This window comes from Carcharodon carcharias, chromosome 9 (genome assembly GCF_017639515.1).
Source record: "Carcharodon carcharias isolate sCarCar2 chromosome 9, sCarCar2.pri, whole genome shotgun sequence".
Taxonomy (NCBI): Eukaryota; Metazoa; Chordata; class Chondrichthyes; order Lamniformes; family Lamnidae; genus Carcharodon; species Carcharodon carcharias.
In genome coordinates this window covers 89,566,995-89,591,146 of record NC_054475.1, presented here as the reverse complement: position 1 = coordinate 89,591,146, position 24,152 = coordinate 89,566,995, and the positions used below count along the sequence as shown (strand labels likewise).

Below are 24,152 nucleotides of genomic sequence, written 5' to 3'. Positions count from 1 at the left end.
TGATAGAGCACTGAGGGTTGTGCTGTCAGTAGCCTGCTGACAGTATGTTGGACACCCCAACTGTTGATGGATTGTTTTTATTCAACAGGCTTGTGACTTGGGTGGGGCAGAGGGGGAAATGAGGAAATATTTATTTTCTATTATTAAAGAACAACCCATGAGTAAATGCTGCATTCAGTTAATTTTGGGAGGTTTTGAAAATAGAGACAGCAACAATTTAACTTGATTTTAATTAAATTAAACAGATTTTATTTTTATGTCTAGAGCCAATATTTTTTTAAATAAACAGGAATAAACCTTTTTATTCCTTTGATTTTCCACTATTCCAACATTTGGAACCCTAAAGGTATTCCACATAATGTAATCAGGGAAATGTTATGCATTAAAGGTATATAACAAACTGTTCTACATCTGTAACCAGGAGGCTTCTTACCACCTGGATTGCAAAAGACCAATCCCAAAATGTGGAGTTTGAAAAAAAAATCAGTCCATTTACATGTAACTGCTGAACTGCAGGAAAGGATGGCTGTATCTGGACAACTAATCTACCACAGGAAGTTCCCAACCACAGCAACATTTCCTTAAACAGAATATACAATGCTTATGGCCCAAGGCTGTAGTCTACTTTTTTTGGCAGCCTTTACTCTGCTAGGCACAAAAATGAACACGACAGTAATGTGATCTCACAGCAACTTACAGGTATGATTTTAATGTAACTGTCATTCACATTTCTGATCTGAACATAGCAAAAAAGTGTATATGGACCCGAAGATGAGTATGAATAGCTCATCTGAGTGTGTGTGTGTAGTATACCAATCCATCATTTCCCTATTTGTATACCAATAAATTAAAAGCTAATAATGTGTTTGCACCTGAATGGTAAGTGGATTTTCATTACAACAGTAACCAAAGGTAAGTAAAATATCACAGTTACTAAAGTTAAGAAAAGAGGTGTTACTAATATAGGTACTTTGTTTCTACATTGTACTTTCAGGCCCTTGGTGATCCCTGCAAACTTGATGTTGGTCTGCACATAATAATGCAAAAGCATTGAATAAAACATATGACTCCATGAGTTTTTCCTGTTCTGTTATTCCCAATAGCATGATAGCCTACATTAAATGAATTTCCATGCTCACTGTATGCCAATTTCATTTGGACCTGAATTATCCTGGTACAGAATTCAACATTGTTTATATAATAATCCCAGAATAGTATTCCACACAATTTACAACCTAAACAGCATTATTGCTGCACACAGATCAGAGCAACAAAAATGTGTCATTTCGGGATGTTCTGTGTAGGCTACATTTCAAAATGATCAATAATAGAACTACCATATTCTTAAGCATTTCATCACTCAGAATTCAATGATTACATTTTTTTAAAAATTTCCATCTTTGTAATTGAAAATCCGGCTCATAGATCCTGTGACTGTGCAGAATTTAGCCCTTTGAATCACTCGTATTTAATATTAGATAGCTAGAACTACTGAGCTGTGATGACACAAATTAGATGAATCTCCAGCAATTTTTTTTTAAAGCTACAGGCTATGAAAATAGTTTTTAATGGAAGTTTTACACATATACTCTGTTCCCAATGTATTTCTTGGTCTAATGATAGTTAAATGATAGAATTTAAATGAAAAAAAATCTTGCACAGTGCTTAAGCAACACAGTTAAACCATTTTAAAACATCACTTTGAATACTTAAAACTGCCTCAAACCTAAAATAAATTCTCTACAGATTGTACCTTAGTGTATGGTTCACATAAAAATGTCACATGATTTCAGTTAGAAAACATTTTCTTTACCCTTTAATTTTTTTGAATACATAATGTTTTGTAATAAGAATGCTTTAGTTTAGAAATTCTAGCCTAAAAACAGATTTGCTCTTTAAAGACTAAATTTCCTTCCTATCTGTCACTATGTACCATAGATAACGCTCAAAGTAGAATAAACTGAAAAGAGAGGCAGCCCTCCCATTATCCTGATGCTTTGTTTAGTTTAAATTTTGCTGCTCTACTAGTTATTTAATTTCTGTGTGTTTCTTTTTAATGCATTCTGTGCCCTAGGTGTTCAAATACATTCCTGGCCTGGTAGGTGAAGTTTATGATTTCTTCCTTTATGTATTTATATCTGTGCATGTACAAGAAAATAATCCTCATCAAGTGGAGGAGACCATCAGTTATGGAGCACGTTTTATCTTAGAAATTACACTGCAACATTACTTCTAAAATAAACAAGTTAATACTTTTGTTAAAACAATGGGACAAAGTAATTTCAAACAAACACCAAGCACAGCATAATTTCTAGGCCTTGGTGATCACTTTACAGACCAGGCTGCACATTGCAGATGTGGATGGGTGGGTTGTAGGAGAAGCAAATGCCACTGAAATCAGTAACTGTGGAATTGTAGACAATTCATGGATTGAATCTTGCACAAAAGCAATCAACAGTGTAACTTCCACAGCCTGACCTGCAACATGCAGATAAACTATAATGTGTGTTTGAAACACTTAACGACAGGTGTAAATAACATTTAATGTGGCAAAATAAATTTTAAACAAATGGAGAAGATAAGTTAACATAAGCCATGGTTCTTTTAAAAGTAAAAACAGAACGAATACTGGCTTTAATGATGCAAATGCCAAAATAGAGGTACTCAAAAAAAAAAGCAGATTTATCAAAATCACTGGGAGGAATCAATGGAAATCCAACAGCCAACTGATCATCATGGGAAAAAAAGATAAAAAGATGTAGAGGGATGACCAACGGAGCTCATTTTTACTCTGTTTAGAGAGTACAAGTTGTGGACCCTTTCTGCCTTCCCTTTTCAAAACCTGATGTTGCACCATCAAACCCTGTAAATTTACTTTTCTCTGTGCAAAATGCAAAACACTTAACTGTGTCTTTTCTACCACATTCATCTTCAGTACTTGTAGGACTTTATGGATCATTGATGGGCAGAAATTATCACTTAGTCATACTGAGCAAATGTGAAGGCATAACTTGTAGAAATCTGGAGGCAACCATTGAAAGTAGATCAAAATGTTAGTCCATTTCAATGTTGCCGCTTGGTTGCTAGTTTACTTTGGGAGGAAGTTATAAAAGATTAGTTTTTGTGATGGAAGAAAGTTAAATATTTACTCTACAAAAATAATACAGGGAAAATAGTTAGGAGTAAATCCACCTGCAATATCTTGCCAAGTATAATCCGTCCACTCATGAAATGGAAGTCAACTTTCCAATCTGACCTCATTGCTATTACTAAATATACAGTGACTTGGCCAAGTTAAGAACAGGCACACAAGCCCCACCCTACCAGTGGAAGTATTTACTATGCTTGGGCCAAAGTTACTCCATTGGAAACCCTGAGAGTTAAAAAAAAAGCTTAATTGAAAAAATCACAGCCTGAAATATAAAGTCTATTCCTTGTAATTTGCATATCTGGGAGGATGTAAAACCCAACCACAAAGTGGAGCATTGAAAAGATACTGCTGTGCCACAGTACAGAGGGGAAATTAATCCAATGCAAGAATGGCCTCCAGTGTTACAACATAGGCACTTGATCTCTCCTTCTGCCCAAAATTATAGGGACATGAATCATTTACTACACATTGGTCTCTGAATCAATATATTTAAGACTGCCATTAAATGAGAGTTGGACTAGTAGGAAGATGGGAAAGGCGTTCTGTCTAAGCCTCAGTCCATTCAGCAATGTTTCTTATCTACCTCTGTTTCGTTATTCTATACTCTTCCAATTAATATTAGAAAATAACATTTTGCAGTGTAGTGTAATAGATAACAGCTGTATATAATACAGTAGTCCATATAAAAAGGGCAGGGATAACTGCACTTATGTGTTGACACAGTCACCTTCTGGAGTATACCTACTGGATAACCTCTTTGTTGATCAAAGTTGCAGCTTGACTATTTACACTAAAGATATGTATGAACTGATTCTACATGCAACATTGATATCTTATGGACTGCAGCAATGATCTCTGATTTAAATTTATAAACCAGGGTCAATGACAGATAGGAGCAGGTAATGAAAATTATGCCCCAATGGTGAACCGACTAATCTTTCAAGGGGAATTGTGGTAGCAGTAGAGCTCTCTCCAAACTCTTTTCATACTTAAGTATCTATTTAAAAGCAATATCACTCATGTCTAAAGATGCACCATATCTATGTGGCTTGCATACATTTCAAAAATTACATCCTGCATCTCAAACATCAATGGCAGATCTTTACCACTAACAAATAAACCCCTATTTTCTGTGCTCTGCTACCTGGTCCCCCACATAAAAGATCCAGAACTCTTTGTAAAGAGTAAAAATTGTCATATCACTACAAAGGTTTGCACTTCTTCTGTTCTATTTAGATATTGATTAAAAAATGATACTCTTTGAAGGAAGTCGAACTGTTCCAGTGCCTCATGCTTTGTAGGTAAAACAATTGGCTTAATTAGTAACAGGGTTTCAAAGATACAACATACATCTTCCTCATTCTATTAGGTTGTTTTACTTCCATCGAGGGAACTTAAACTTAAGCTACTATTTTGGCTCCTTAATTAAGGGGGAATATTGTGCAACACCTTTTTATATATAAATATATGAAAGGAGCTACTTGTGTATCAACAAGCTAGATAGATCTGATCTGTGATTCTCTACGTAAAAGCATTTTAGTTGTGTAGTAATTTCGTAAAGCAGGTTTCCTGACCACTACAAATTCAAATTAAATCCAGTCCTTCAAAGGAGGATGATCGATTTCACTGAAAGGGAGAAATAGGGCATTTAGGCAAAGACAAAAAATACATTTTTAACATTTCATTCATAGAAAGCCACATGTGAACAGCATTAATCTGAGCAATTTACACATTCTGTACCATTCACCTGCTCAGTTCTTACTGGAATCACTTTTTAAAAAACAGCAAAAAATGTAAAATGTCCATGCAGACAACCATGTTTCCATGTGTAAAACAATGTGCAATTTAATATGTTGAAAATTGTTTTTATATTTTCATCTACAGTACCATAATCATGATTTAAAATTTTTTTCTGATTTTCATTCTCTTCATTCTCCTTCTGAGATGAGGAATTGTGTACATGTCTTTAAAAGCACTGCTATGTGTAATCACAGAAGAATAGTGGTTTTCTCTTCTCCTCTCAAACCCACCTGCATTAGGAAATTTCAGAAACATCCTTTTAAAGGATTGGTACCAACAGAATCCCCTGTGAACACTGGTTCTTTAAAACAACCGCTTAGTCGATATGAAACTCTCCAGCTTATCTTCAGGTAATACAAACGTACAAAGTCATTACCAATCCTGGTCTTGTTTCCTGAAGATGTTCTGTAAAATACTCGGGTGTGCATTTCCATGTCTTTGATGGAATTCCATAAAAACCATGCAGAATGGAAACAGCCACAGCGACGGTGAGGATTCATAACATAATGAGAAAGATAAAACTCGATATGCAACATATCTTAAAAGGAGGATTTTTTTCCCCCAACAATATCTTCCCTCTAAACACCGGGCCATGTTTAGAGTTTTTCAGATGAAGGGATCCAGATGTAGGGACCAGATTGTTCTTCGATGACCTGTTTAATTTTGTTGTAGATCTCCTCTAATGAATCTCCCTGTACAATGGCTGTGAAAAAGAGAAACATTACTACTTTATAAAAAGCAAAATACTGCAATTGTTGGAAACTTGTAACAAACATAGAAATTGCATAAATACACAGCAAGTCAAATCAGCAGTGAAGAGTTGACCTGTGAGAGTTGGCAATGAAAAGTAAGCAAAGAGATAGATAAGCATATTAATAAGAAATAGGAGTGAACAAATATGAAAAACAGAGTTGCGTCAAGGAAAATAACAAATAGAATTAAATAAATAAACCATTGAATAAACAAAAGGGAGTGGCAGGCAAGAATTACATTAGGAATGCCAAAATGGAAAAGGGTCTTTCAGTCTGACCAATCCACTTTAGTGCCTATTTTTTATAGGTGTAGTATTAATATTCATGTGCCCAGGTTTCTTAATTTGCTTTTCCTTCAACTATCACTCTAACCTTATTTTAATGTTGACATGGTGTCTGCTTTAATCAACAATTCCAGCAGTACACTTCATATTCTCACAACCCTCCTAAAAATTCTTCAACACACAGTGCTAAATTTCACATTTAACCTTGAATCTAGGTCCTAATTTCCTTTTCTAAAGAAATAAGCCGCCATTTTTTCAAGTCTTTCTTCATATTGGTAATTTCTTATACTACCCAACATCCTAATTTAGACCTTGCAATATTTAATGATACAGGATTAATTAGTGGCCTCATAGTGAAGGATACTGTAGGTAAGAGTGATCGTAACATGATAGAGTTTCACATTTAGTTTGAGGGTAGAAATGAGAGTCTTAAACTTAAATAAAGGTAATTTCAATGAAGGCAGAGTTGGCTAAAGAGGATTGGAAAAATAGGTTAAAGATAAGTCGCAATGGCAGATATTTAAGGGATAATCCAGAACTCTCAAAGATATATTCCAAAGAGAGAGAGACTTTGAGGACCTTGCACTATATGTAGCTAAGTAAGTCAAGGATGGTATCAAATTGAAAAAAAAATGTACAATGCTGCATAAACTAGGACATTTTTAGAACCAGCAAAGGATGACTTAAAGGGAAAAATTAGAGTATGAGACAAAACAGGCAAGAAATATTAAAACAGACCATAAAAGCTTCACAAATATATAAAAAGGAAAAGAGTAGTTAAAGTGAGCATTGGTTCCTTAGAAGGGGAGACTAGGGAATTAATGCTGGAAACAAGGAAATGGCAGTTACTGTCTTCACAGTAAAGGACAAAAAGCATGACAAGAATAGTAGACAATTAAGAGGCAAAATGGAAGCAGGAACTTAAAACAATTACTATCACTAGAGTAAAAATCTTGGGAAAACTAATGAGACTTAGAGGCTGACAAGTCCCTTGGAACTGATGGTGTGCATCCGAGGATCTTAAAAGAGGTGGTTGCAGAGATAGTAAATGTAATCTTCCAAAATTTCCTAGATCCTAGAAAGCACCCAGCGGATTGGAAAACCGCAATGGTAACACCTGTATTCAAGAAAGGAGGACGACTAAAAGGAAACTGTAGGCTGTTACCTAACATCTGTCATTGGGAAATGCTAGAATCCATTAAGGAAGTAGTAGCCTGACATTTAGAAAATTATAATGCAATCAGGATGAGTCAACATGGTTTTTTTGAAAGGGAAATCATGCTTAGCAAATTTATTTGAGTTCTTTGAGGATGTAACAAGCAGGATGGATAAAGGGGAACCAGTAGATATAGTGTATTTGGATTTCCAAAAGACATTTGATAAGATGCTGCATATAAGGTTACTGCACAAGATAAGAGTTCATTGTGTTGGGGTGATATATAAGCATGGACAGAGGATTGGTTAACTAAAAGGAAACAGTCAGGATAACTGGGTCATTTGCAGGTTGGCAAACTAACTAGTGGAGTGCCACAGGGATCAGTGCTGGGACTTCACCTATTTGCGATCTATATTAATGACTTGGGTGAATGGACCGATGGGCTGAGTGTATCGTAGCCAAATTGCTGACAATACAAAGATAGATAAGAAAGCAAGTTATGAGGAGGACATAAAGGCCAGGATTTTTCCTGTGGCAGGCGGGCTAGGCGGGGGTGGGTGTGGAGTCAATCGTCACCTGCGATTGGCTCCACACCGCCATTTCGCCATTTTACGCTGAGGGGCCAATTAAGGTCCACCCAGCGTAATACGTAGCCGGTAGCACACTACCTGTCTGGGCGGGAGAAGGAAGGAGAGTTGGGGCCAGCGCTCTTTCGTGCATGTGCGTGAAAGAGCGCAGCAATCTCCCTGGGGCATGAAGCTGCCTCGGAGATTGAATGGAGATTAAAATAGTTCAAGAATTGATTTAAAAATTTATTTAAACATGTACCCCCATGTGACCATGTCATTTAGCAGATGGGAGTATAACGTGGAAAATTGTGAGGCTGTCCACTTCGGCAGGAAGAATAAAAAAGCAAATTGCTGCAGTACAGAGGATCTAGGTGTCATTATACATGAATTACAAAAACTTAGCATGCAGGTGCAGTAAGTAATTAGAAAGGCAAATGGAATATTGACCTTTACAAGGGAGACAACGTATAAATATAGGTAAGTCTCACTACAGCTGTGCAGGGCATTGGTGAGACTGCACCTAGAGTACTGTGCACAGTTTTGATCTCCTTAAGGAGGGGTATATTTGTATTGAAGCAGTTCAGAGAAGTTTCACTAGGCTGATTCCTGAGATAAAGGGTTTGTCTTGAGAGGAGAAATTTCTTTTCTCAGGATTGTTCGTTTTTGGAATTCTGTTCTTTAGAGAGTAATGGTGGCTGTGTCATTGTATGCATTCAAGGCTGGGTTAGATTTTTGCTTGTCAAGGGTTATGGTTGGGGGCAAAGCAGGAAAGTGGAGTTAAGGCTACAATCTGATCAGCCATTATCTTAGTGGATGGTAGAACAGGTTCAATGGGCCAACTGGGCTACTCTTGCTCCTATTTCATATGCAAATCTGCAATGAGTTCTCTCTATTTTCTCAGCATTTAATGACAAGGCTAAAATTGTGCACACTATTCCAGTTTTGCTCTTTCTAACGTTTTACATAGATTCATCATTCCATCCGAACTCTCATATTCAATGGAGGTGAAATTCAATTTTGACAATACTGCAAAATGAGAAGTAGCAAATCTGCCTGTCATACACCCTGTCCATTTTCCTCCCTGTAGACTTCAATGGATAGGAAAATGGGCTAATTGCATACAGTTGGCCAATCTGTTAGTACCCATTTTGTGCCCTTACCAACATTGAATTTCACCCCTAATATGTCAATATAAAATCCAGTATTCCATTAGGTTCCTTTCTGGCCTTATCTCCTTGAGTAGCTGCATTTAAAGTCCTGTAAACCTGAATCCCCCTCTTCTATGTCACCCAGCTATTTCCCCACATCGAAGTATAATTTTTATTTTATTTTAACAACATGTATCACATCACACTTACTAAGACTGAATTGGCTATCTTTTTGACCATTCTATCATCTTATCAATATTCCCTTTATCACAGCTCCTATGTTAGTATTATCTGCTAATTTGGACTTCTTACCCTAGATCTCAATAATTTGGATAAAGGGAGTGGGAGAGAAAAACTTGGGGATCAAGTTTGAAATTAAGTTGGTTAAAAAATTGAAATAGAAGATATTGGCAAAATAAATTAGGTCCACCAATTCCAAAAGGTAAAAGAAGGATCATGTACCGCTTACACTTTATTCTGACAAAGGTTGTGTCCCAAGCCAAAATCTAAACCATTTAATTTCAAACCCATACCGAAGTTTTAAACTTCTCATATTTTCTTTATATATATTTTCCTTCCTTCACCCTTTTTCTGAACCTCATAATATACTTGCCTGTATAATCCTTTATATTTGTTTTGTTTATTACTACTATACTTTCAAATATGAGCTCCGGTTAAGACTAGCCTTCCTGGCACATGCAATGAATTAAGCAAAGATAAGAGCTTTTAAAAGAAATGCTACAATTGTGCAAAATATCACCAGACTCCAAGTTGGCTCTTGCATCTAATCTACATCTTTTTGATGGGATACCTATGCTTATAACATTTTTGATAGCCAGATATTATTATTTAGAAGGCAGTTGCATTTTCTGACAAATATATTCTCCTGTGCATTTCGCAGCTGAGCAATGGTGGGCTTTCTCTCTTTGCAACAGGAATTCCACTGGTATTCTGCTTTGAATGAGTGGAAGGCCCAGCCCTGACACACCGCCACTGAGAGGGTAATTCCAGCTTTAGTTTCTTACAAGTTTTCCAAATTCATCCAGGTTAACAAATTCAGAGTATTCCTCCAGCAGTGAGTCTCAGTTCAGTTGAACCTGTTAAAATGCAGGAATTTGCCCTCCAATGATCTTAACAGGTAGCAAATTACAGTGAATAGACTTACCCGTGAAAAACTCTCCAAATTCCTGCTCCAGTTTCAATGCTTTATCAAAGGTTTTGGTTGCTTGTTCTTCAGTTTGTCGTTTATTCATCTCCCTATTTAAAAAAAATCAAAGGCCTGTATCCCTCTTTTAGATCTTTTACACATGATTAAGACAATAGTTACTTGAATAGTTTTATAATGTGAGACTCCAAGTAGTTTGCTCTTTTTATTACTTTTAACAAGACATCGAGTTTTGAGAAACTTGCACTCAAACAGACGTGTGTCCCAGGAACTACATGAAATTGATGCTATGTTCTAGGTGCACAGCCAATGCTACCTGTTTGAGGGGAGGGGGGGAGGTGGAATGCAGTGGTGCAGCAGAAAATTGGGCTTCATCAATATTACTTAAAAGGCAGCCTGTACTTCTTTTAAAGGGGAATGGGCTGTGGCTGCAGACAACACAAACACTTATGGACATAGAAATAGTTGGGTGTAACAATCTCCATAGAAAGCAATAACTAAAAAGAAATTATGAACTTCCAGTTAATAGCTAAAAACAATATCACTTCATGAGTTCACACTTTAAAGCTTTTACTATAACAAATGAATAAAAGCACTGTTGACTAAATGCTATTTTCTTTTCTGTAAGCAACTACTAATTTCAACTACAGAGAGGAACATTCCCCTTTTATACTTATCACACATCACATGACCCACAATTACAGTCCTTATAGCACGCAGTCCACAATTGCTCCCAGCTTCCAATGGGTTCCTGAATCCCCATTTCGCTGAGTAGTAACTACAAGTGACCATCTCCAAGCGCTTTCCTCAATTTTTGGAGAGTTCCTTAAATACACCAGCAGTCATAAAGCCTGTTTGAATGATTCTTCGTCCCCCCTCACCATGCTAGAACAAATCTCCTGGAATCTGTAGAAAACTACAGGGGGCATCTCTTCAATGGTGGCTAAACAGGTTAGGCCTTTATTCATTGGCGTTTAGAAGAACGAGACGGTGATCTTATTGAAACATACAAGATTCTGAGGGGACCTGACAGGTTAGATGCCGAGAATGTGTTTCCACTAGTGGGGGAATCTCAAACTAGGGGACATAAGGCTCAATCTTCAGCTTGGCAAGGGGGGGGCACTCACCGAGGCATAAAATGACACATGGTGAATTCAGGCGTGCGTCACAGCGCGTCATTCAAACTTTCAGTTCGGTAGGCGCGCACCCGAGTCGGCTACGCGCCCGCCGAACGGTCAAAGGCTTATTAAGGCCATTTAACTGTCAATTAAAATAATTAATGGAGCTGCCCATCCAACCTTAAAAGCCCAGTCAGCCTTCGCATTTTTCATAGAACCTCATCCACGAGCGGGATGAGGTCTCATGAATGATATTAAATTTTCACAAAAATTTTTATTGAAAGTAATGCATATGTCCAAGCTCATGTGACAGTTTCCCATGAGGGGATCTGTCTGAATATTTTTTAAAAATCTTTTTTTCAGTTTTTCACACTCAAATTAATTTCCATGAGGCAGCCTTAGGGAGATTTCTGTGTTCTTTTGTACACATGCACGAAAAAGTGCACTCCCAACTCAGGCAACTCCGCCCCCCCACTGCCGCCTGCAGAGGGAGCGCACAGCGCTTCCGGGCCGTAATTGACCTGCCCACGTAAAATGGCGGCAGACTCGATTGGCGCCCCCGATCGGGACCACGCCCACTCCTGCACCGCCAGCCAGAAAATTCTGCCCATAGTTACAGGATAAGGGGACACTCATTTAAAACTGAGATGCAAAGAGATTTCTTCTCTCAGAGGGTAGCGAATGTCTGGAATTCTCTACTCCAGAGAGTTGTGGAGGCTCAATCACTGAAAGTATTTAAAGAGGAGGTAGAAAGATTTTTGAAATATCAGGGAGATGAGGGCTATGAGGAGCTGGCACGAAAGATGAGTTGAGGCCTAGAGCAGATCAGCCATGATCTTACTGAATGGCAGGGCAGGCCTGGGGGGCTGAATGGCCTACTCCTGCTTCTATTTCTTATGAGGGACCATCTCCCTCCTGTATCCAGCTATGGTATCTCACAAAATCAAGCAGCTTTTTGTCTCTGCTGACCACACAGAAAGCTCTGTTGTCTGTCTGATATTCACGTTTTTGTAGAGAAGCCTATAACCCGCATTCAAAAATGGCTTCCTCTGCCTTTGTAATATGAAACATATTATCCAGGTAGAAATGTTAATTAGCTGTCTTTTATTCCAGTTCCCTTCCATCTTAGAAGTAAATGGATAGTTAATACACAACTGTTTACACGAATACTCTTTGGGATTTTGGGAGGTTCAGGGTCTAATCGTGGTAAATTCAGAGATGGCTGCTATTGTCTCCAAGTCAAAAACAGAATTACCTGGAAAAACTCAGCAGGTCTGGCAGCATCGGCGGAGAAGAAAGTGTTTCCTTGCACCTTCTCAGTAAAACAATCTAAGCCTTCCTTTGATCTCTAACGATCAAACCACCCAGGCTTATCATCGGGCATACTCCAGAACAGGTCACATGACCCTCTTCATTTACTCTAAATTTAAAGCTGCAGTCCCAAAATATAATAATCTTATGAGCCTCACAATTGTAACTTGGGAGAAATACAAATTGGGCTCCCAGGTTTCTGATGCCACCTTGGAGTGCCTGGTCCAGTCAGTGAACAGCAGGAGGGATTGCACTAGAGTTTTCCAAATAATACTGTTTTCTCTTTCCATTCATATTCTAATTATCATCTGTCAGTGCTGTCTCATTCTAATATCTGTGGCTCAGTTGGTAGCAGCCTTGCCTCAGAGTCAGAAGGTTGTGGTTTCAGGTCCCACTCTAGAACCTGAGCTCAAAACTCTAGGCTGACACTCCAGTGCAGCACTGAGGAGTGCTACATTGTTGATTGTGACATCTTTTAGATGAGTCGTTAGACTGAGGCCCCGTCTTCACTCCCAGATGGATGTAAAACAAGCTTGTCCAACCTTTTCACTTGGGGGTTCGCATTTGCTTGTTTTTGTCACTCAAGGGGCCAATGAGTGAATTTCAGAAAGATAAGGGGCTGAATCTTCTGGCTGACGTGCAGGTGGCGGAGCTCACACGTCAGCACTTAAAATGTTGCGCGAGTGTCCCGACATCAGCGCGTGGCATCGTGATGTTTTGGTCGGTGGGCACAACGCATGCCCGCCATTGATTAAAGGCCTCGTTATGGCCATTAACCGACCAATCGACCAGGATTTTGAGGGGTCCGTGCAAACTTCGGGTCAGCGCACGGGCCCAATGGGCAGGTGAGTAAGTGATTTTTTCACAAACCTCATCCAGTGGTGGGATGAGGTTTGATTTTGGTTTTTAAAAAGTTTACGAAAGTGTTTGTGTACTTCATTAACATGTCCTATCTTATGTGACATTTTCACATGACGGGGGGGCATGTTAATGATCATTTTATTTTTCTATTTTTAACGTCTCACAGACTTTCAGCGATCTCCCTGAGGCAGCTCTTTGCCTCAGGGAGATGTGCAGTCTTTCACATGCATGCGCGAAAGAGCGCACTCCTGCAGTTGGGGAATCCCCCCCACCGCCCGCACAGGAAGTGCATAGCGCTTCCCGTTGAGCAGCCCGCTAGGTGGACCTTAATTGGCCCGCCCACGTAAAATGATGGTAGGGCCCGTTTCAGTGGTGGCGATTGGCTGCCCGCCCATCAAGGGCAAAATTCTGCACAAGGTTTGGCACAACAATAAACTTAATTTCAAAAAAAAAGTTGGGTTTTAAGGAAAGAAACAATTGCTGAGCAAAAGTACAGCAATGTCATAGCAGTAAATTGTTAATGTAAAAAAGAGTAATTAAAAAAGATGACTGGAGGGTGAGAGTGTCGGAGTGTGTGTGTCCGACTCACTTCTAATCTCAATGTGCTCACTCACTCAACCTCACCCACTGTGAGTGGGTGCGTAATTATACGTTGGTGTATGGCAGTGAGTGAGTGAGAAACCTGAAACTGGGTGCAAGGCAGACTCATACTCCTCCCCCCACACCACACACACACAATCTCTCGTGCACTCTCCACACAGTCTCTTGCATTCCACCTCATACACACTTTCTCTCCCCCACACACACACTCACTAACCCCCCATCACACACACACACTCTCATTCCCTCCGTCCGTCCCCCCCCAAATACACACACATTCTCTCTCACTCCCATGGCACTGTTTCCTCCCCAGACCCGACAAAACTTCGCCCTCCACAGGCCTCCAAAACTGCGTCCTCCCCAAGCCCAAAGTACCTGGCTCCCTGGGCTCCAGCCCTGCCATACCACCCCACCCCCCATGCACACACACCTTAAACCAGCTTATATTTCACCCCTTCCTTGGATTCACCTAGTTCTGTTGAAGGGTCATGAGGACTCGAAACGTCAACTCTTTTCTTCTCCACCGATGCTGCCAGACCTGCTGAGTTTTTCCAGGTAATTCTGTTTTTGTTTTGGATTTCCAGCATCCGCAGTTTTTTGTTTTTATCTCTGTGTTTAATTGACTGCCACTGCTCTTCAAGAAATGCCTTCCTTGAAGAAGTTCTGTTCGTCTCTGCGACAAGATTTCCGTATCTCTCTTTTGCCTTGCCCACCTTCATTGCTTTCCATTTCTCTCCTGGTGTTTGACAAGGTATTTACTAAAACCCGCTTTCACAGCCATATCTCCTTTCTCAGTGATTGTCTCCGTCTCTGACTTACTCCACGTGGATTTCAACTGAAATTCCACCCCTCGTGTTTCGAACCCACCCAGGATTACAGATATCTCCGGGACATAAAACGTTTCTCGGACTGCTGTTCCCGTACATTCTGAGATCCACACTCAGTGCCATGAGCCGCCATATGAACACACTTGACCTCTCCCTCCAGCAGCACCGCCGTGCCCTTTTTCAAAGCTGCACCTGCCTCCAGTTTCATTTTATTCTTCGTCTCATCCGACACCTCAACAAGAAACTTTTTCTCTTTCTCTCAAGTGCAAAGGAACGCAAGCTCCAACAACTCATCGACACCAACACCCATCTAGGACCCTCCACCCCTGCCTGTCCCTCCGTCCCCACCCCATCTTCCAATCCCAGCTGTGTATTCACTATACCCCCTGACCTTCCCCTCTCCAATGCTGAACATTCAGTGCTCAGCAAAGGACTTAGTTTCATACCCTTACGCCCTCACCTCAATGAATTTCGGGCTCGGCACGATGCTGAACTCTTCTCCCACCATCTTCGTCTCCGCGCTCACTTCTTTGGGCAGGAGTCCTCTCCCTGTTCAACGGATCCTTTCACCCACCTCCAATATTCTCCCTCCACCTGGACCCCTCCCTCTGGATTCTTACCTTCTCTTGATCTTTTCATTGAGAATGGTCGGCGCGACATTGGTTGTCTCAATTTCTCTGCTCCTCTCACCCATTCTAATCTCTCTCTCTCTGAACTTACTGCACTCCATTCTCTCAGGTCCAACCCTGGCATTGTCATCAAACCCGCTGACAAGGGTGGTGCTGTTGTTGTCTGGTGCATTGACCTCTACCTCGCAGAGGCTGAGCGCCAACTCGCAGCCACTTCCTCCTACCTCTCCCTGGACCATGACCCCACCACTGAACATCAAGCCATTGTTTCCAGGACTGTCACTGACCTCATCTCCTCTGGGGATCTTCCTCCCACAGCTCCAACCTGATAGTCGCCCAACCTCGGACGGCGCGCTTCTACCTCCTACCCAAAATCCACAAACAGAACTGTCCCGGTAGACCGATCGTGTCAGCTTGCTCCTGCCCCACAGAACACATTTCTCATTATCTTGACTCCCTTCTCTCTCCCCTTGTCCAGTCCCTTCCCACCTACATCCATGATTCCTCTGACACCTTACGTCACATCAACAATTTCCAGTTCCCTGGCCCCAACCGCTTCCTCTTCGCCATGGACGTCCAATCCCTCTACAACTCCATCCCCCACCAGGGTGGTCTGAGGGCCCTTAGCTTATTCCTCGAACAGAGGCCCGAACAATCCCCATCCACCACTACTCTCCTCCGTCTGGCTGAACTTGTTCTCCCACTGAACAATTTCTCCTTCAACTCCTCTCACTTCCTCCAAATAAAAGGTGTGGCAATGGATACCTGCATGGGCCCCAGCTATGCCTGTCTCTTTATGGGGTATGTGGAACATTCCTTGTTCCAGTCCTACTCTGGCCCCCTTCCACAACTCTTTCTCCGGTACATCGATGATTACTTCGGTGCTGCTTCATGCTCTCGTCGGGACTTGGAAAAATTTTTATTAGTTTTGCTTCCAATCTCCACCCCTCCATCATTTTCACATGGTCCATCTCTGACACTTCCCTTCCCTTCCTTGACCTCTCTGTCCCAATCTCTGGTGATAGACTGTCCACCAATATCCATTACAAGCCTACCGACTCACACAGCTACCTCGACTACAGCTCCTCACACCCCGCTTCCTGTAAAGACTCCATCCCATTCTCTCAATTCCTTCGCCTCCGTCGCATCTGTTCCGATGATGCTACATTCAAAAACAGTTCCTCTGACATGTCCTCCTTCTTCCTTAACCGAGGTTTTCCACCCACGGTTACTGACAGGGCCCTCAACCATGTCCGGCCCATCTTCCGCGCATCCGCCCTCACGCCTTCTCCTCCCTCCCAGAAACATGATAGGGTCCCCCTTGTCCCCACTTATCACCCCATCAGTCTCCGCATTCAAAGGATCATCCTCCGCCATTTCCGCCAACTTCAGCATGATGCCACCACCAAACACATCTTCCCTTCACCCCACCTGTCGGCATTCATTAGGGATCGTTCCCTCCGGGACACCCTGGTCCACTCCTCCATCACCCCCTACTCCTCAACCCCCACCTATGGCACCACCCCATGCCCACGCAAAAGATGTAACACCTGCCCCTTCACTTCCTCTCTCCTCACCATCCAAGGGCCCAAACACTCCTTTCAAGTGAAGCAGCATTTCACTTGCATTTCCCCCAACTTAGTCTACTGTATTCGTTGCTCCCAATGTGGTCTCCTCTACATTGGAGAGACCAAACGTAAACTGGGCAACCGCTTTGCAGAACACCTGCGGTCTGTCTGCAAGAAGGAGCCAAACCTCCCTGTCGCTTGCCATTTTAACACTCCACCCTGCTCTTGCCCACATGTCTGTCCTTGGCTTGCTGCATTGTTCCAGTGAAGCCCAACACAAATTGGAGGAACAGCACCTCATCTTCCGACTAGGCACTTTACAACCTTCTGGACTGAATATTGAATTCAACAACTTTAGGTCTTGAACTCCCTCCTCCATCCCCACCCCCTTTCTGTTTCTTCCCCCTTCCTTTTGTTTTTCCCAATAAATTATATAGATTTTTCTTTTCCCACCTATTTCCATTATTTTAAAATATTTTTAAATCTTTTATGCTCCCCCCACCCCCACTAGAGCTATACCTTGAGTGCCCTACCATCCATTCTTAATTAGCACATTCGTTTAAATATATATCACCAACTTCAACACCTGTGTGTTCTTTTGTTCTGTTGTCTGTGACATCTTTTGATGGTCTGCTTCTATCACTGCTTGCTTGTCCCTACAACCACACCACCCCCCTCCACTTCTCCCCCCCCCCCCCCGCCTCCCCACACACACACACACACACACACACACCTTAAACCAGCTTATATTTCACCCCTTTCTTGAATTCACCTAGTTCTGTTGAAGGGTCATGAGGACTCGAAATGTCAACTCTTTTCTTCTCTGCTGATGCTGCCAGACCTGCTGAGTTTTTCCAGGTAATTCTGTTTTTGTTTTGGATTTCCAGCATCCGCAGTTTTTTGTTTTTATCTAATATGGAGAACATGGCTGAAACCTCAGTGGCTAGTAACTGTTGTTCTTTATCTTCTGTACCTATTCAGAAGCATTGCACTTTCCACTTTCTCTGAGTTGGGAAGAGCACAGCTCCAAGTTCAGCTAAGTTGTGAATTAAATCCATTTTACTTTAAAGCTGCATTATGTGTAGCAGAATCCACTGTGAAAGTGCAGCATCTGAATATTATTTTGTGTCATTTGAAATTCTCAGTAGAGGATTATAAGTTTAGTTGACTCGTCTCGCATTAAAATCAATTACATCAAGATGGCCTTCAGGGAACCTTAGTGTGATATTGCTGTAGGTCAACAATGCTGAATGCAAATATGAACATCAACAAGATCTGCTGCTTCCTTGCTAAGGCCCATGAGCTGGAGGGACTCAAGATAAAGTAATGGACTGATGAGCAATGTTCCCTCTAATTTTTTTCATCCAAGTGCAGAATGGATTTTGTCATGCGCATCAATATCAAGGCAATGTGGGGATGTGTGCCACCCGCAGAAACAAAAAAAACCTAAACATAATATACAGCTTAAAAAAGTTACCATGGGGAGAATTTTCTCCCCGTTGGGGGGCTGGGCGGGAATGGGCGCTGATCATTGCCCGTGATCGGCTGCGTGGCGCCATTTTATGTCAATTAAGGCCCGCCCAGCGTGATTCACACCCGGAAGTGCTGAGCGCTCCCTGTGCGGGCAGGCAGAGTAGGCTGAGTGGGAGCCTGCGTTCTTGCGCAGAGCCCTGCAGGTGCCAGCTTGCTGGCAGATGAAATCATGAACTAGCTTTGTTACAGAAAACTCAGATGCTAACTTCAAGGGCCCAGCCATCTGAAGAAGGCTGATGAGCATACACCAGAAAATACTAATTGCAATGGGCATTCTGACAGTGAGTCTGTGCGTAACGGCTCAGACCAAAGAGAAAGTCAACTTCAACATGTGGTTACGCTGCTATCTTGGCTTTGTGGTTGTGTTAACAGGGACTTCTGGAGTGACACACCAATCCTACATTCGTACAGACATGGAAGAGCATTGAGGCACAATTGCAGGAGATTTGGTTTGGCTCTATGGGAAAGGCAGAGTTAGCATACTTGCTCCCCTGCTATTCATTTCACCATGTCCTTGGTGGTGCCGCACTGGACCAGACAGCCTTGGTCAATACCTAGTTGTTACCAGCGTGCAGCCAGGGCCTTCTTGGCTCAGAACTGTTTGTGGTTGTGCACCATAGTCGTGTGAAGAGTGCTCAATGGAAGTTCAGCAGCTTTACATCTCCCAAGCTGTGACCACTGGGATACATTTTGTAGGTACACTAGGATAGTTAAAAAACAGAAGAGGGGCTCCAATGGATTGCACAAGGGTGGTCCTTAATTATTTTTGTTAAATATGAACTAGTCCTAAAATTGCTAAAAAAATTAATGACTAACATTATTACAGAGAAAGATATTAACATGTGCAGATGGAATTGAGTTGTTTGATAGATTTGTTTTTTGTTCTGATATGGTGTTTATATTTGTAGTCAAACGAGGAAACACTAATAAGGCTGGACTTAAGGAAGACAATAGGATGCTGGTGGTAAGGATGGCTGCAAAAAGGATTGTTAGGTTAGTGTATTGGGAATTGGAAGGATGGTTCATATAAACCCTCTCGGAAGAACTGCTCACAGAGCATTCTGGTACCTAAGAGCAGTAGTGGTTCATGCTGCTCCTGTTCTTCAGGCTGTTACCTGCTGTTCATGGTCTTCATTCTGCTGCACTTCAGATGGTGGAAAAGAGCTAGTACTACATAATGGAAAAGCTGCGCAGCATGCAGCGGATGACCAAAAGTCTGCACGTCCACTCAGTGTTGCATTGTAAAGCTCATTCCAATTGCTTCAGGCAGCATAAGCATTGTTTGAGTAAACTGACTATTTGGTCGATTACACGGATTGTCTGCTTGATGATATTCTGGTGACAGCATGGGTCTCATTGGAAGCTAGCTCTGCCCAGATTCCTGACAGGATTCATAAACTAAGTCTGAAGAAATTATGTTTATCACCCAAAAACCAACCTGTAAACTGCCAGGTGCGGTGGAATATAGGCAGGAAGTATGAATCTTCTCTGGTGCCAGAAAATCAGACACAGATCTGCATAATGGATTGCCATTGCAAAAAGGTTGAACACTGAAAGGGTGGAATCCATTTATTTCCAGAATGATGCCAAGCTGGTGATGAGGAATCTGCAATGTAAGTGCAGTCTACGGCAACTTGAACTCTAGGGAAGACTACATTGTGAACAACACCTAGTGCTCGCTTGTCCTTTACTCTGCCCAGAAGAGAGATACAAGTCTCCTGACATACAGCACCTTGATGTCCCACTAATACACTGGTGGACTGAAAATGGTCGCTGCTGGTGTCACCTGCTTCAGCCAAGAAGGAGCCTGCTGAATAAAAGTTAAGGGCACCAATGGCCTTGACGGCCATAAGCAGTGCTGTCCATGCCGATTTGAGGTTCAATGTGTGCTTGCAGTAGGTAACATAGCTCAATGACACCGTCTATGAAGCAAAGGTGCCCAAGATGTTGCTCTTCTATGACATTCATGTAGGGTAAGTGCTCCCCGAAGACCTGCTGTCGATGTGACCTCCTGCAGAGTGCCCTCATCCACCCCCTGCTTGTCTTTTATTCTTTGCTGTTCCACTTCACCCTCCAGCACCAAAGGCTGCCCTTAACTACAGTCAAAATATTTTGAAGCCAGAGAACAGTCCATACTACCATCAAAAGCTTCTCTGCAAAAATTAGAATTAATTTTTATGTCACAAAGGAAACCAAAAAATACTAGAAGATAACGCACAGCTATAACAGATAAAATAATTAACATCAATGAACCCTTTAAATAGCATTGCTGAAGGATCTTTCCTGCCCATTAGTGACAAGAGTTGCTGAGTGAGTTTATCACCTGATGAATCAGGCAGACAGACAAATGTCACAAACCTTGGAGCCTTATTTAAATATTTCATTAATCATTTTACATTCTTCCACTGCATACTCTTGAAGCCCCTGGAGCAACCCAATTCAATCCAATATGATGGATAGCACACTTCCAATACGGATTAAGCATGCGCTCACAATCAGCCATATTGGACACTTAGATGTCCATTTTGCAACTGAAAAACTGGCTTGATGTCATTGAATTTCTAGACCATTTGTTTCCAATTTATGGGGAATTATTCTTGCAGGAGAACATAATTTCAATATTCTTATATATTAAGGCAATTTTTTTCTTCCTATCTTTGACAAGTTGAATGGAAGCTGTTCTGTTGATGTACATGAGTGAATAACCTTTCTAGAGGTACTCACTGACATCCGAAGTAGCCCTGGTTAATGTTCACATTTTTAAAGTAATTGAAAAATATTCAGCAGTGCTGACTCAATGTATTGTGTTGCTAGCAGTTCCCAGTGAACACCACGATCATCATTTTACATACTTACTTTTAGTAAATAACTAAATTTTCCAGTGGGGAAGAAATGGAGAATGCTGAAAGATCATTATTTTTAAATGCAACAGAAAGCTGCTCCAATGAGTAATATATAATCATCAGCATGTTCACTTCCCTCAAACTACATTTATTTAATTTCATATGAAGGTTTAAAAAATCACAGGGGAAATCTTTTAAGGACCAAAAAGCATATCTCATTCCCACCCCAATAGCAATTGAGTAGAAGCTTCATGATGACAAGGCATCATCACTCAGTAGGGGATGATACTCAGTGAACCTACCTATTTTCTGACAGATTAAATCCAAGCGGCCAGACTAATTTTATGTTAGAAAACAAAATAAATGGAATTAGAATAAAAATCATTTGCACCCAAACAAGAGAATCTCATACTTACATGAGGGATTGCACAGATCTGGGTTTGATGAAAATGGCAATAGAATAGAGTAGTGCAAGCTGTAACCTCTTGATAGCATTCCCAGACACATCAAGTATGCAATGTTTTCCCTACAAGGATGGAAGCAACAACTTCAATAACATAAATCCATTAAAAATGAATTGCAGTTTTAAAATTAAGAACACTATATGCCATGAAAATAAGGAAAGATCAGGATATGGAGAAATATATTGTTCAGTCTTCTCCTAAAGGCATTCAATTTTGCTGGGTCAAGACTCCACATATATCCTGACAGTAATCATTGAAAGGTTATTTAATTATGCAGGTCAACAAAGTGAGTTTGATGCTCTAACACACAAGACACACCACCAGGGATTACTGGCTAGTATTTTAAATGCTGACATCCAAACTGATAACTCTTCATCTCTCCCCACTCCACTCAAGGATTTGAAGCATCTTCACTATTATGTCAGCTGAGATCAACTAACTCATTATAGATATGGGACTTTCTTGGGACTGCGTACATGTCAACCTAGAAAACTAATAAAAGATGACAAACAGGCAAGTAGACTCAGTTTCATCGCATGGAGTCTATTTGCAGGCTCAGTTTCAAAGGATGGAGTGTATTTGCAATGACACCTTAATAAGCATATTTTTAGTGAGAGTAGTTTACCTGTTGAAGTGACAATTTTTCCAGATGTTCAGGCTTTCATGCCGTAAGATACTACCAATTATTCACCAGAAAAATCCTTTTGGGTTAATTAATTTCAAGAAGCATATCTTTTACAGTTCAATTATAAATTCAAACTTACTTGGCTGTATCTTTAACACAACTTTGTTAGCAGAAAATATTTGGCTGTATTTTCAATACATTTTTTTTTCTTATCACCCAGGGTCAGAGTGAATCTGTATTTCTGCAGTGAACAGTGCTTATCTGAACCCAAAATACGGGACCTTTTAATGGAGAGTGTTCCATGATGATAGGCAGTATCCTACTGATATTAGCACATCAATTTAAGAGTAAGGCACAATGACAGTAGGCAGTGCATATTTCTATTAAAAGCACAACAGTAGCAGGTAGCTTTCCCTTTAACCAGATATAAGCATTATTTTTGTAAGTCTTAACAGTACTCACCCTCTCAGCTACAGCTCTAACAGATTGAATGCTGGTCCCATACAGATTGTCATTATATTGACCGGCTTCAATGAACTTATTGTCCTGAATGTCTTTCTCCATTTGCTCCCGAGAAGTTACAAAATGATAATCCTGCCCATCAATTTCATTCTCACGTCTTGACCTGGTGGTGTCTGCAAGGCAGAGGAACAGCACTGGATTAAATTATTCACTTGATGCCTTGTGAATTACATAAAATATACAGCATTGAAAGAGGCCATTTGGCCCAACCACTCCACGTTAGTGTTTACGTTCCATTCAAGCCTCCTGAAATCCTTCCTCTTCTACCTATCAGCATAACCCTTTATTTTCTTCTCCCTCATATGTTTACTTAGCTTCACCATAAAAACATCTATATTATTCACCTCAGCTACTCTGTGCCATAGCAGATTCTCACCATCTTTGGGTAAAGAAGTTTTTTTCTGAATTCCCCAGATAATTATTTGATGACTATCTTATATTGATGACATCTAGTTTTGCTCTTGCCCAATTTAGCATTAGTGAAGCTTTAGCCAAACGAGCAAAGTCTAACTTACAGTAGGAATCAAGATTAAGTAAACTTAAAGCTGAACTGAGTTAAAGCTGGAATCAGTGAATAAATAGAGCCACCAAGACCATAAAGATTCCTAATCTCTGCATCGGCTAACTGAGGTTCACCAATAGTCTTCAGCCCCCAGACTAGGAAGGGGACATCACTGTCTCATCATTCACCAGTGATGTCAAAGCAATGTCATAGTAAGATCCACTGGGATGGTAATATAATTGAATTCCACAAGATAGAAAGGCTTTTATCTGAATACCCACAGCATTCAAAACAAAACTGATGAATTGTTAGCACAAATAGAAATAAATACGTATGACCTGATAGCCATTTCAGAAACCTGTTGCAACATGATTGGAAGCTAAATGTTCAAGGTTATTTGACATTTTGGAAGGTCAGGAAGCTAGGAAAATGTGGTGGGGTAACTCTGTTAATTAAGGGTGACATTAGTTCAGAAGGTCAAGATGTAGAATCATTTTGCAAAGGTAAGAATTCACTTGTGGGAGCATAGGCCACCTAACAGTAGCTACACTGTAAGACAGAATATACAGGAAGAAATAATAGAAACTTGTAAGAAAGGTGCTGCAATGACTAAGGGTGATTTTAACCTACATATAGATTGGATGAAGCAGATTGGCAAAGGTAGCCTGGAAGGTGAATTCATAGGCCTGCATTTTACCTTTGGTGGGCAGACTCTGGAGTGGTT

General features: G+C 40.9%; 1 protein-coding gene across 6 annotated transcripts in view; it reads right to left on the bottom strand.

Annotated features, from left to right (window-relative positions):
- Positions 1-693: 693 nt before the first annotated feature.
- dlg3 (discs, large homolog 3 (Drosophila)) overlaps positions 694-24,152 on the bottom strand; it is a 237,362-nt gene continuing 213,903 nt past the window's right edge. For all 6 annotated transcript variants that reach the window (XM_041196283.1, XM_041196284.1, XM_041196287.1 and 3 more), the window contains 4 exons: positions 22,867-23,039; positions 21,732-21,841; positions 10,026-10,117; positions 694-5,654 (listed from right to left, as the gene is read on the bottom strand). In XM_041196283.1, coding sequence (XP_041052217.1) covers positions 5,548-5,654; positions 10,026-10,117; positions 21,732-21,841; positions 22,867-23,039 — 482 coding nt within the window. In that variant the 3' untranslated portion in view covers positions 694-5,547. The remainder of the gene's footprint in view (positions 5,655-10,025; positions 10,118-21,731; positions 21,842-22,866; positions 23,040-24,152) is intronic.